The sequence below is a fragment of the Malus sylvestris genome, chromosome 6 (genome assembly GCF_916048215.2).
Source record: "Malus sylvestris chromosome 6, drMalSylv7.2, whole genome shotgun sequence".
NCBI lineage: Eukaryota > Viridiplantae > Streptophyta > Magnoliopsida > Rosales > Rosaceae > Malus > Malus sylvestris.
In genome coordinates, this window is record NC_062265.1 from 23,708,935 (window position 1) to 23,723,871 (window position 14,937).

The window sequence follows — 14,937 nt, forward strand, 5'->3', positions numbered from 1 at the left end:
ACTTGTGACCTCGTAGCATTCTTCTTAGAACCTATGTGACACTTAAATATTGGGGTGGGGCGACTTGGTAAATCTAGGGGCCGTGATTTTCTGATTGACAGAAACTTTTCTCCTTGTAAATTGCAAATTTGTCAAACACCTTTTCAACAAGAGGGGACAAAAGTAGGTAGTTTTTTTTCTCCCTTAGGGTTAGTCCACCTAGGGTTGGAAAAAAATTTCAAAAATTTCGAACCAAACCAAAAAAATCCCGATCCCAAACCAAAATTTTCAAAATTTTAGGGATGAAATACCGAATCAATCTCGAAATTTCGGTACGAAATTTGGTATTGTCTACTCAATCTTTCGGTAATCCCATACTGAACCTAAAATAAATAATATATATATTATTATTATATATTTATATATGTATTATTATACATTTGAATTGTTACTAACTACTAGTAGCAATATAATTGGTGTGGTCTAATGTAGTAACCATAGCTTTTTATTGCCACATTTGCCGGTACAAACCTCTCACAAATATGTCTATTTCTTCAACACGAAATCAAAAAATTGTATTGTTAGTTTTCGAACATATTAGGTTTATAACTTATTTTTTTGCTTTTGGGTTTGTTACTTATTTTATTTTGGTTGCATATTAATTTAACTTGGCATAAATTATTGTTATTTCAATTTGTATGAAATTTGGGAATACCAAACCATCCTAAAATACTGAAAATATTTTGAGATTCCCAAAAATTGGGAAAACCAAAATTTTGGTTTGGGATTGGTCTTCAAATTTTCAAGGGATTCGGGATCCCATTTTCGGTTTGGGATCCCATATTGAACCAACCCTACGTCCACCCATTGGGATTAAGAGGGCAATGGCATGTAAATTATCCTCTAAAAAGTGATTGTCTTTGTGCAATTTCGCCCCTCAGACTTGGGCAAGGGTAATGATGATTATATATATTATATCTTATAAGTTTGTTTAAGTGTGAACTTTGTAAAGTTTACTTTTTGAAATAAAATTCCTGTGAACTTTACAAGTTTTTTTTGTTTTTTTTCCCCATTTGTTTGGTGTGTTTAATTTGAAGTATGCTGTTTGTGAGTGTAGTGAACTTTGTAAGTTTGTTAAGTGTGTTTAAGGAGTCATTTAGTACTACAGTGTGGTAGTATTCTTCTTCACTTATAAATGAGTTATCTTAGATTCGATTCTTGCCAAATGTGAAGTTAAATTACATTATTATGGCAAGGCCATTGTAAAGTTTAGTCCACTCCCTCATCCCCTTAATATAGATACAATCATAAATTGTGTTTTAAGGAGATTGTAGTAAAAATAAGTATTGAATTGTGTTGTGGGGAATGAATATTGAGTTGTAGTAAAAATTTCTTTTTATTTTATTTTATTTTTTATTTTTATTTTTACCTTTGAATTAACCATGCCGATTGATGTCCTTCCTATTTGAAAATCAGACACCCCAAGTTGTGCCACATGGCAAAACTAGAAATTTTCAAATTTTTTTGCTGTTGGATTTTATCAAACCATCGGAAATCCAATGGCCGAGGTGATAGGCATAAAGAGTTGTTGCCTCGGGCGCCCCAGAGGGGTGGGGTCTCTGTTTGCTCCGTGATGTGCCTAAACCCTGCCATAATAGCGAAAGAATTCACTCTTTTATTTTGTTTAATAGAGATTTCCTAGTTAGTATTAGTAACCAGGAATATCGATAAAAAAAAAATCCGGATGATTCTTTCTACAGTTCAATCTTGTATTACCAAAATCAAAACTGACGTCGCCAGCAGCCTCAAGGCTTAGCAAAAAAAGGTTGGGCAGTTTGACAGAGTCAAAAACTTGGGGAGCTGGATGTAGTTTTGTGGGTTTTGGGCAAGGTTCTAAAAAACGTTAGGCGCTAGTCAGGCGGCGGGCTAGCGCCTAGCGCCTAGGCGGCCTAGGCAGATTTAGGTAAATTTCTTGTATATCTTGTAAATAAATGCATATTGACACCTAAAAAAAACTATACTTGTATGGATAATAAAATAATGATAAAATACAAATTAGGTACACAATTTTCATAAGTATTGGATGAACTTGTAGTAAATCCATCATTTGCAAATTAGATACACCATTTCCATAAGTATACCACCATGAAACCAAAAAAGAAAAAAGCACGTAATTAATAAAAAATAGATAAAAAAAAACCTCCTAGGACCGCCTAGCCCGCCTAACCGCCCAACCCGCCTAGCCTGCCTAAGCCCAACTCGATTTTTCCGCCCGATTTGCCCAAAAACGCCTCGGTTGCTAGGCGCCCAGTGCCTAGGCGGCCGCCTAGGGCGTTTTTTAGAACACTGGTTTTGGGCAATACAATTGTCCTTGCTTTGCCTTTTGCTCAACGGTTCAACTTACTCTTAAGAAAGGGAAATGACTGTATGCGCGTTGTTAATTTTTATTTTACGGTTGATCGAGTCTTAATCGATAATTAATTAATAAAAAGTAGTCATTTTCTTACCTAAACAATGGAGACTGTCTGAGTGTAGCATTGAATTATGATAGTGAAATTCTCTTTATTTTTTAACCCCAAATGGAGGAAAATCTTGTATTTTTAATTACAAACTTTGAAATTTTAATCAGATATTGTGGAAGATGCATATAGTTTATAGTTTTTGGTTGTTAGTGATCTAGTTATGTTAAAAAATTATCACTGTTCACATGAATTATTCCAAAGTCACCTTCCATTTTGTGCAAGTCAATTTCTTTTCATGTGTGTTATGACTCGTACGTTTTTTTTTTTTTTTTTTGTGCAATTACCATCGTCTTCTGTGTCGTGTTTCATTGAAGTTTTGAATAGAGACTTAGTTTACGTAGATGAGAAACTTGCATACAATCGACGATATAATGAAGCATGGTGAAAACTTTTTCCTTAATTAGTTAGCAAGGGACTTACGCCTCATTTGCAGACCCAATACAACGTTCTGTTGTCTTTGATTTCAAACATAACTTTTTTCCTGAAATCTGATGACATTGTTCTTCTGTTTGTTACAACATTTGCGCTGCCTATCACTGTATTTAGAGAGTGACTAAAGTTGAACCTCCTTTTAACGAAATAAATTAAGATTACTTTTATCATTGAAAAGAATATAAGCCCCCCTTTTCACCAGATTATGTCTTCAATCAAAAGCTAAATGGTAATCATTTTCTTGCTTTACGATTTTCTAGTTCTGCCCTTGAAATTCTTTATTCTTTCACAAAGAATAAAGGGTAAAGTTATTGGGAACTTTAACGAAAAGCACCTGGTACTGTTCACTTTAACGAAAAACCACATTTTTACACTAAAAAGCCAATCCTGGTACTATTCACTTTACCCTTTATTTTGTCCTTATCATTAAAACTCAAAGTTTTCAAACCCTTTTCATTAGTTTTTTTAAAGTTATTTGCATTGTCCAGCGAATGTTGATCATAGCAAATATGTCACTGTCAAAAGTGGCATTTACTTTAACAAAATCTCAGATAGGTAAATCTCTTAAAAGACTTTTTCTACGTACATTATGGTACACCACATGCACAGTATGAAAAAATGGACTTAACTTTTCCTTTTCTCTTTTCTTTTCCCTCGTGGGGCGACGGATGACCGGTTGTCTTGAACAGTAAAAGGGATAGGGATAAAAATAGAAGCCAGACCAAGTCTAAGGAGATGGAGGGAAATATATATATATATATATTAAATATATTTTTACTTAGTGCTACAGTTTAATAATTTTCTTTTTAATTATATGTGAGAAGTTTTGGTTTGAATTCTGTAAATAACAAGTTCAATATCAATTTATTCCCTTTGATATATAAATATATTGTTGTACCAAAAATTAAATATACTTCACTCCTATCTTGTAAGGATTCTTTCTTTCTTCCAAACAAATCACAGTTTCATACCTTTACAAAATCATAATTTATTCTACAGTCTCCCTCACCTCCTTAATACTGAATAAAGTTAGGGCTCCATCATAAAACTAACTAATTGGCAATATGGGGAGTAGCTCAATCTCTTATAAGGCCATGCAAGGTCCCTCCTCCAATCAACGTGTGACTCATTCTCAACACGCCCCCTCACGTATGACGAATTTTCAAGCCTAACACGTGAACAACACAACGGGGGTGACGTGGAGCGCGTGTGGCCGTTTGGCTTCAAACGTGAGATAACCTGCCCTGATACCATGAAGAAAGTTGGGGTTCTACCATAAAACAAATTGGCAATATAGAGAGTAGCCCAACCTCTTATAAGTCTATGCAAGGTCCGTTCTCCCATCAGTATGAGACTCATTCTCAATATTGTCAATAATTCTATACTATGATGTACTAAGAAAAAGAAATTAATTACATGTAAAATTCACACGATCAAACCATGTTTAGTTATTTTTCAATAGATCCTCGTGATTGCTTTTGGGTTACCGGAAGACGGAATCGGAGAATCGGAACTAGGGATACTTTGATTCCACGAAAATGAGGATGATGCTGGTTAGACCCTAAATTTGATGGAACAAGAAAATGGAGGCATTGCCATAATTTTGGCGAGGGAGAAATGATTTTCAGTTGACAACAAATAAAGGAAATTGTAAATAAGAAATTGAGACGTAGGTAAAACGTAGAAATATATAAAGGGCGTCGGTGACTGCATAATTTTCAGCAATATATACCATGCATTCATGCATAAAACAAATACTGTATTAGATAGTTTACGAAAAAGGGGCATACCTACTGCCTGTGACTGCATATCTGTAAATTTTGGCACCTTGTCGTCGTGTTGGTGGGCAGGGAGGTTAGGTTTACAGATTTCCTGCATGTCCGTGACATGTCGGGGAAGGGGGCCTCTATTAATGTGAACATGAAACTTCTATTATTGATACTGTTATTACACTAGTAAGAAATTGACAAGAGAAGAAAATAACAACATTAATAACAAGCAAAAATTCTTATGTAAAGTTCTTCTGATGTCTCGGTATCTAAGATTCCACACTTTTAGAGAGAGAAATTCAGTAATGCGTCTGATACATACAAAAGTTTTTCCTGAACAAAGTATTGTACTATCAGATTCTAATTAGTCTCTCGATCAAGAGGTTTTTTTTTATACAAAAGATGGTATTTTCTTTCCCTCTTGTTGTATATCCTATATATCTTACATTTTTCAAAATTTTCAATCAATTATTTGGTGAATACAAGTATAATTTCAACTGTTTTATATGAAGAAAAAAAAAACAATAATGAATCAATCAGCCCGAAATTTGGGGGCGACATATGATTATGTTCTTTGATTGTTTTTTAATCAAAACACAATAAATTATATGTTCCAAGTATTATAAAAACAATAAAAAAATAGAATTTAAAAAAATATATCGGACAATAGTTATTGACTCGTGAGAGCTTTAGCTGTACATCATGGTCCCTTAAAATATCACAAACAAACACATATTTACATGACTTGGGCAGTGAGAAAATAATTTTCTCACAATATTTTATGTAAGAAGAATCAACACTCGTGAATAAATAAAACAAGCGTAGGTAATCTTTTTCTTTGTACTTATTTAATTATTGGATTTCACACCTATATCAATAGATGGTCTCCCTTCACATGAAGCAACTATATATATAGTGGTTCTCTTGTTTCCAACTAATGCTTTACATGGTTTGATTTAAACAAAACAAAAAAGTTTTATAATTTCTTGTAGAGGAATTAAGGTGGTTAATCATGGGAAATTGTGTGGAGACATGCACACAAAAGCAGGAGCAAGAACATATTCAAATGCAGCAGCAGCAGCAGCATGAGCAAGAAGATTATGAGAGAGAAAATGATGGTAGATTTGTGAAAGAAAACATTTTGGGGAAAGATGGAAACATAAGAGTTAAGATCGTGTTGACCAAAGAAGAGCTGGGGTGGTTGATGCTTCAGCTGAAAGATAGTGGAGGCAGGAACTTGGAAGATGTTTTGCAGGAGATCCAGAAAAGTAGAGCCAAAGCTATTGAGGGATGGAAGCCTTCTTTGGAGAGCATCATGGAGTGCCCTGAAGTAATTGAGATGGATAGATGAGTCTATGAATATTCCAGACTTTTACTTCTTCTTCTCCTTCATCTTCTCTCTTTTCTTTTCTTTTTGGTTGTCTATTTTCAACTTGTTTTTTTGGTTTTTAAGTGGGTGATGACCCAACTGTGTAATTAAAATTTTTGTGGAATGGTCAGCCCTGAAGTTGTTTGTGAGATATCCATATAAATTGAAGTTGAAAAGTGGTTTATAATCCTCATGGTCCAAGTTGGCAAGTCCTTGACAAACTTTTATCAAGAGAACTACTTTATTTTCCTGTCAAGATTGTTGATATATTTCTAGAGAGGAATGCTCGGCTCCTTAAAAAATGAGGAGAAATTATTTCTCATTTCATTTCGCCGGTTAATAAAAATTCTTGTTTATGATTGAAATAATTCATATTATAAATCATTCTGATCATTTATGCAAAAATTCAATTAAAGTAAGTCTGTTTATTCAATAAGTAATAACAAATATATAAACGATTTGTAATACTTTTACTGATTCCAACCATCTATTTTTATACAGTTCGATGATTAAATGTTCTATATTTTATTAATTTTTTGTAAAGATAATTTTTACAACAGTAGTTAAGATCATATGCAGTGAATTATGTGAATTGGCTACAAAGTTGTATGAGGGAATTCATCCTCATCCTTTCGAGGAGTCAAGTTAATTCTGTTATTTTTATCTACCATTTTCTAGTATCTGGTTAAGGTTCATCAACGGAATTGCGCGTGGTTTCATACAAACGCTCGTCCATAGCAACAAGTTCTCGACTCACATCTTCAAAACTTGTTAGGTTTGGTATTGCAACTCGCTCTTCTAACATCAAATCAAAAACCCGAAGCTCGGATACCAATTGACACAACAGAAGTATTCGGTTAAGGATTAACGAACGAGTCTCCTTTGAAATGACTATGGAAATCCCAAGAATTGAGAAAAGCTCTCATTTAATTGATAATACGATGAAAGTTGAATCAATGCAACCCTAAAAGTCGATTAAAAAGTCTTAGAGAAAACTCTCGTTGCAAAAGGAATTAAAAAGGAATATTACAAATTACTCAAAACTCCCAATAAATTTGAAATTTATTTTTGACCCCTTAAATGATGTTAAAACGCAAAAAAACGTCTTTTGTCACATAAAAGCAGTGAGTTGAACTCATCTCGCCATTTACTTTCAAAAAATATATCATGGACTCAAAACAGACATAGGAAAACCAAAATTCACTAATAAAACTTGGCACTTGCCGTTCGAATCACTTATTCCAACCCCTTATCATATATACCTGTTAAAATTAACCCTGAGAGCTTAGTTAATTTTAGGGTTTAGAGTTGGAATTAACCTTGAAAGAGCTACCTGGGTTGATTTTGGGGTTACAGAATTTCTCAAGTATGTTTTTCTATCTTAGAATTACGGTCACTCCAAAAGAACTGAATTCAAGGATCCAATTATCTGTTAGTCTGTTACGACTGAGGAGATAGTCGGTGATAAAACTAGTTAAAATTCAATTACTCCATCAAACTTCCAATCATAAATCAAATCAAACTTAATATTTGGGGCCCTGTATGTCGAAGTAAGCAGGCAAAATGCATGTGGCAGTTGAATTACGAGTAATGAAGCAAGTGATGTGACATGTCTCAAAATTATTGCCAATTTGGCGGATTTGTATCCTCTCTAGATCCAAAAGATCTGAGCCCGCGGATCAAGTGATCCAAACCGTTTAAATTTGATCAAATGGCTACAATTATTTTAACTTTTAGTGCGGCTCTCTATTTGTAACTACTGGATCAAATTTCGACAGCCCGGATCCGCAGTCAGATCAAGTGGATCCGGAGAGGATCCAAATCCCAGTTTGGCACCAGCATTAATTCCGCACAGATTTGTAGATTAGCTGTCTATTTCAACAATTTAATCAATCATACGTAGCAAGTTGACACGCATAAATTTCAAGGAATCTGTGGCCTTCATGCTAGTCTGCTACACTTGATCTTAGCCAAACGCCGAGAAAAGTATATGATAGCTCTGCTATTAATAGCCACAAACTCGGTTATCAAATAACAAGGTTCTAAAAGTCGCTAGGCGCTAGTCGGGTAGCTGGCTGGGACCTAGCGCATAGGCGGACGCCTAGGCGGACTAGGCGGATTTAAGTAAATCTATCATATTTCAGGTAAATAAATGTCTGTTTCTACTTGAAATATATATAATTTCATCATAAACTATAAAATAGAATGCATATATATCATGAAGTATTGGAACATAATGAAAACATGTGAAATAAGGATATAATGTTTGTTCATTCAAGTATGCAACAAGTCTCTTACAATTTATTGGAAAAAAACAAAATGCAAAATGAAAGTTATGTATTTTTTGTCTAAGTGAGTTGCAACCTAGGCGGGCTAGGTGGGTGCCTAGGCGGGCTAGGCGGGTGCCTAGGCGGGCTAGGCGGGTGCCTAGGCGGGCTAGGCGGGTGCCTAGGAGGGCTAGGCGGGTGCCTAGGTGGTCTAGGCGGTCGGCTGGGGCCTAGGCATTAATTGGGGCGGTTGGTTGGGGCCTAGCGCCTAGGCGGGGCCTAGGCGGCGCTAGACGGGGATTTTTAGAACAGTGTCAAATAGTAATAACTGATGCTAACTAGGTGTTTGATTTATTTCATAATTTCAAAGACATTAAAGTTTTTGGCATTGAATCGAGATATCAAGAAAGAACAAGTTGCTCCAACTTGTACGGTCAAGAATTTAGATTTTTTTTTAGTGAACTTTAACGAAAAGCACATGGTACTGTTCACTTTAACGAAAAATCACATTTTTACACTAAAAAGTCAATCATGGTACTATTCACTTTACCCTTTATTTTGTCCTTATCATTAAAACTCAAAGTTTTCAAGCTCTTTTCATTATTTTTTTTTTTTTAATTAAGTATCATGATCATCTCAATTTTTTCAAACGAATGATTTTTTTTTGTCGAAAGATAGAAATTTATTAAGATTAAATACGAACGGTTACATTTGCATCCTCTGCTAAAATATTGAACATAAACTCTGGACCTAACAAATCCCAATCAAATCTCCCAGTATGCTTAACAGCGTGCGCCGCCACCGAATGAGCTGCACGATTGCACTCACGATTGCACTGCCGAGGGGTGAAGCAAAACCTCACCAACTAGAACAAATCCGCCATTCTCCAAATGTCTTGGAGATAGATTTCAAGAATCAAATCAGCCGTGACCTCCTGATTAATCATTTGAATCAAACCTTTTGAGTCCGATTCAACCACCAAACTACCCCTAGATTCCAAAACCCCACTACTAAGAACCATCTCTAATCCCTGCCTGACCGCCTCCGCCTCAGCCATTATTGCAGCTGCAAACCGTTGCCCACCCACCCCCGCCTACGAGCTTAGGAAGCTCTGCAAAATCACGTATGATTTGAATACCTATTGATTATAGTGGATAATCTTTATCGATGCATCAAACAGGGGCCATGCATTTGTCCAATTTAATTGAAATAGTTAGTTCAAGCCGTCCTGCTAAATGAGAGGTTAAAAAAATTAAAAAAAATTAAAAAAACAAACATTTGAGCACAAACCCCCTATTTTACCTCTCGTATTACAAAACAGTAGCTAGTTGGCTTTTGATCGGTGGACACCCCCACAAAGTTGAACTGAAGACAAGTTGTTGAAGGTCAAGGCCCAATTAACAGATATGTCTTACTGTTTTGCCTATCCAAACCATGTTTGGGTAAAAGTTTGAACTCAATTAATATCAAATTAAGCCCATTCAAAAAACTGCAAACTGTAATTATTTGGAAAACAGTATTTACAGCTTAAGCCTGCATGATCAGTTAAAATCGATATTGCAAGTTCAAATTTCAAGTGTAATTCCACAGCTAATAAAATAACTATTCCGACATAGTTAAGAGTGTTTACCCATATACTTACGGTTCTGTGTTCGAATCTCCCCTACCTCAATGCTATGGGTATAGGAAAAAAAAGCCAGAAAAAACTAATGGTACTAATCAAGAGGGCTAGTAACAATAATAATTATAAAATTCAGAAAAAAGTTGCAACACTGAAAATTACAAATAAACATCTATTAGAATTCTTCAGGGATGCTCTTCAGGACTGGACCTACAGCACATAAAGTGCTAGCTGGAGACGACTCAATAGTAATACGACCTGTCGGAATTTGCGTAAGCTCACGAGCTACATCCTTGAAATCAAGAATGCCTCCATTTTTGCACTTCGAAAGCATTCGTGCCGCTTCTTGCTTTGTCATCTTGACTTTCACTCTAATCGCCCCTCTTTTCACATCTTCTATTTCCTCCTTGATCAGTGGTTCCGAATTTTCATGGTAAGTGCAACTGCCATTAACTTTTTGCTTCCTCGACAAGGGCTTGTTACTAATTAACTCATCTATGTATACAACATTCTTTACGTAGGGTTTCCTAAGTTCTAGCATGTCATCTATATGTTTGATCCTACTGAAGAAAGAAAGCAAAGAATTCAACATTGTTGAGAGAGAGAGAGAGAGAGAGAGAGAGAGAGAGAGAGAGAGAGAGAGAGAGGGAGGGAGTTATGCAACATGTTAGCTAGGGTTGGAAAGTATATATAGAGAGATTAGAGAAGCCATGTAATGTGGTAAGAGAGATTATTGGCAAATGGAGTGTTAATTGGGTGAAGATGTGGTTCACAAATGTTAATTCACCTGGCGGGTCAAAAACTTCTACAAGTGGATGGACGAAAAGTGTACAAGTCTCTGAATTGTGTAGTTTGGTCAAGCATAAGTGGTAGACTCTTTATGACAAAGGGGACCCCGAAGTACAAGCAAAACTAATGTTGGACAAGAAATCAGACCATAGTTTTGGAATTGGTCAATACTCTTCGAATGTGTTAGTATTAACTATTAATGCGAGTAAACTGATAACACTTCGTGAAAGTGTTACAATCAACTGAGAATTTCTCCTACATTACTAATGCTTATCCATTTTTGTTCTCATTTATTGTTCTCGTCTATAATTGTATTTCTAAAACTGATTTTTGATTCCGATATAAAAGATTAATAGTAAAACCAACGTAGTTTTAAAAATACACATTAAATCATCCAAGAAAAATCTTATGTAACCAGATTGAGTTGGAGAAATTCTCTAGCTAGTGCAGAGTATAATATGATATATGTATATTTTTTTCCAACATTGAAAACAAAAGCGCAATCTTGCAGTGATAAAGAAAAAAAAATAATATTATTATTGGTTTTATAAGATCATGCACAAAAGCAGGAAATTTAAGAAAATATAACTTATGTTGTAGAAATTTCAAAGCCAAATTAATTGAAATAATTATATCAGTGCCTCTCATGTGCCCCATGAAAGAAGGTAATATAGGTAATATTAACACTCAAAAGTCTAGTCAGCTGGAAGAAGTATATGATTGGTCATCGTGTGTTACGTTCTGCAATTCTAATTGATTATACGCGCTTTCGATAGTTGTAAAGTCTTACGACTAATGGTGCATGAGGCTGACTTGGTAATTGTCACGATCAGTACTCAACTTGATCAAAGGGGCAGGGTGAGGTTGGACATGATAAACGAAGTTTGTTCGACTCACTCAAATTACAGGCCCTAAAATTTATTCGATACGAAAAGTAAAAGATATCTAATCTAATATTACTGGAAAACTCTCCAGTTCTTCAAATAATTATATTTATTTATGAGGTTTATTAAGAGAAGTAAAGAGCGAGAATCGAATTCATGCTAAGTATAGGTACTCTACTATATATTAAAGTTGATCACGACGGTTATAGTCAATTTGTATTTTCACCATTCATTACATCTAAATCTCAGTATGCCTGAATAGGGTTTTTTCTTTTACAAATTATAGGTTTTTTTTACAAGAGAATACATTCACAATATAGAAATGTTACATTACAATGACACAACTTACTTAAGTATTGAACTTATCACAAATTTGTACTGTTGTCGCATCCACGTCATTAAGAGAAAAATGTAGATAGATTGCAGGTTTCAATCACTTAAGCCTAATGGAATAAAGGTCTAATAGAAGAATCGTTAAAGAAGACTAATTCAATCACGTAACCTATACACTGCCAAATTAAGCAGAGGAAATTTCCACTTGTGCTCTCATATTATAAAGATTGTGATTTGGTAGACAAACTACATTAATATCAATATCAATAGCAACATTCTACTAGAATCCAATGACTTCACCCCATGAAAGTGATTCAAAGACTTTTTCTTCGTATTTTCAGGGAAGTATTAACAAGTACTTTTTGGGTCTTAGTTGGAAAATTTGCAGTAGAAGACAAAAGGAATTTGCACTTTAATTTCCACTTTGGTTTATCCAAGTTTAATTGTGCGGTGGACACGTAATTTGGAAAATTTAGGGCACAAGGCGTCGCAATTTCTTACACGACTTGTAAATCGGACATGAAATGACACGAAAATAACAGGTTATGGGTCAACCCATTAACGAGTTGAGTCATCTTCAGGTTACACGTTAAAAACCTGTTAAGATAACCGGTATGACACATAAATGACACAAATACGACCCATTTGTCAAGTCTAGACATTAGGCATGCAATTTCTTGCATGACCTATTAACTCGACACGAACGACAAAACCTGTTAGCGAGTCGGGTCATTATCAGATCACCTGTTAAGAACCCATTGAGATAACGGGTTTGACACGATATAATCCTCTAAGATAACGAATATGGCACAAAAACGACACGAACACAAAAACACAACCCATTTGCTAGGTTTCAAGACAAGTGGAATTTTGAAAAACGAAGGTTCTAAAAGACGCTAAGTGGTCTAGGCGGGTACCTCAGCAGGTCTAGGCGAGGATTTTTAGAACAGTGTGAAAAATCAATGAAACAACAAGTTTCATACGTACAAAGGTCAAAAATGTGATTGGTGCATGCGGAGTTGAGGATCACATGCAAAGCTCATTTGGAAGTGCTTTTAAAATGGTTGAAAGCGTTTTTAGTGAAAACAAATATTTTTGGAACTAATCTTTATTAAAAATGCAAGCAAATTCCGGAAAAGTACTTAAAGTGTTTCATAGAAGAAGCACAAATTGATGCTTCATGCAGAAAACACTTTTAAGTGTTTTTGGAACGCAAAAACATTTTCGGTAAAAGTAGTTTAAGTCATTTTAAAAGCATTTTCAAACGAACCCGTAGACTACTGCATGCTAAAACAATTTCTAGGTAAATTTTGTACTAACTTAGTTAGGTTCCAATGGGTTAAGGCTACGAACTAATTAGTTGAACCAAAAAACTGAAGCCTGTGCCAACCCTTTCTAGCTATATTAAACCATGGCCCAAATTTTAACGAGGGATGGCCCTGGCCCAAGGCAGGCCAAGCTACCATCTGGGGCCCTAAAAAATCGGAGTGGTGGTTTCTTTAAAATTAAAGAAGAAATCTCGGGTCTAAAACGTTAGGTGCATTTATTTACTTTCCATTTTTTTCAATTTTTACGAATTTCTCTTCATAAGAGTATAAATTTGTAAAATTTGGTCAAATGATCAAACAGTTTAACTAGAAGTGTTGGTTTTTGCTTTTTAAATTAACGAGAAGGTCTCGACTCAAAACTCTATGTGCGCTTTTTTACTTTCCAATTTCTACAAATTTCTTTCCATAAGAGTATAAATTTATAAAAGTTGATCAAATGATTAAGAAGTTTAACCAAAAACAGTTGCTTTTGTTTTTTAAAATTAAAGAGGTCCTGAGTTCGAAATGCTATGTGCATTTTTATTCTTTCCAGTTTTTACAAATTTCTATTTGGTTGTTGATTTATTTTGATCTCGTGTTTGATTATAAGACATTCATTCACATTCGGTACATTTTGACCGAAAGTTAACTCTCGGTCAATGTGGTAAATGAACGGTCAACAGTCTTACATAATTCAATCCGAAAGATCCGTACGTCAGATTTTCTATTCGTGAATTCCTAAGATCCTCAAATATTACATATAACCACATACTATAATTTTATGACGATCTAACAGTCAAATTTTCATCTACAACGAATGCCAATAATCTAAGATTCTTCAATTTAAAATATCCAAGCACAGGATTTTCCATTCCACAATTTCTTAAAGGTCTGTCAATTGATAACTAGCATGCTTATTAAATTTAATGACGATCTAACAGTCGGATTGGTGTCAATTAAAAACCGAATGTCTGTATAATTGCCTTATAATTTGAATAATCGAACCATCATATCAAGTTTCAACAAGCGAACCTTGATCAAAATTTTCCTAAAAGGACAAAGTCAGCCCACTAACCACGTTGCGGTTTTTTTGCCAACATAAACTTAGTTTTCCGACCAATTTCAATTTATACCAAATTTTACAGGCAAGTGGATCTCGGTATAATGAACAATTTTCATACTTGTGACGAAGTCCAAGAAAGGTCGCGGGTGGTTGGAGGAATCAATGCGTCACAGCGCCGCCGTTGTTGTGGAGCCAAAAATAATCACAAGGCGACACGTGGATTTTTTAGCAAGAAATGATCAAAATACCCCTGAGGTACACCGGGATCTCTACGCGTGAGCAGTCGACAATCTTTTTTCAACAAAGTCAAAGATGCTCCAAAAGAGGTAAACAATTCAAAGTCTATCTCATCAAATTCCCTTTTGCAAGGTAACCTCCAAATTATTATGTTAATTGGTTAATTAATGAATTAATTACCCAATTAATCCATTAAATATCAATTAAATCATCCAATTAACCACAAAAAAAATCCCATTCAATCCCAAAGCTAGGCAATGGCCGACCATCTCCCATGCTCCTTACCTTTCTTATTTTCCCCACTTTATTGCCCAAATTAAATTAGATAATTAACTCTATAATCCCCCATTTATTTCTTTCATATT

At 35.0% G+C, this 14,937-nt stretch overlaps 2 protein-coding genes across 3 annotated transcripts in view; one reads left to right on the plus strand and one right to left on the minus strand.

The window, feature by feature from the left end:
• Positions 1-5,531: 5,531 nt before the first annotated feature.
• On the plus strand, positions 5,532-6,258 carry LOC126624950 (uncharacterized). Its single transcript, XM_050294003.1, has one exon. It carries the CDS (start codon positions 5,715-5,717, stop codon positions 6,051-6,053), a length of 339 nt encoding a protein of 112 aa, XP_050149960.1. The 5' UTR covers positions 5,532-5,714; the 3' UTR covers positions 6,054-6,258.
• A 3,809-nt stretch (positions 6,259-10,067) lies between these two features.
• LOC126625317 (uncharacterized) overlaps positions 10,068-14,937 on the minus strand; it is a 46,082-nt gene continuing 41,212 nt past the window's right edge. The window contains exon 2 of one of the 2 annotated variants that reach the window (XM_050294406.1): positions 10,068-10,169. In XM_050294406.1, the coding sequence (XP_050150363.1) occupies positions 10,135-10,169 (35 nt within the window). In that variant the 3' untranslated portion in view covers positions 10,068-10,134. Of the gene's footprint in view, positions 10,191-14,937 lie in introns of both variants that reach the window. The other variant, XM_050294405.1, reaches the window with a different exon arrangement.

What these genes read in the sequence shown, in the direction of transcription:
- LOC126624950 (XM_050294003.1), top strand. Translation starts at nt 5,715, where the DNA reads ATGGGAAATTGTGTGGAGACATGCACACAAAAGCAGGAGCAAGAACAT.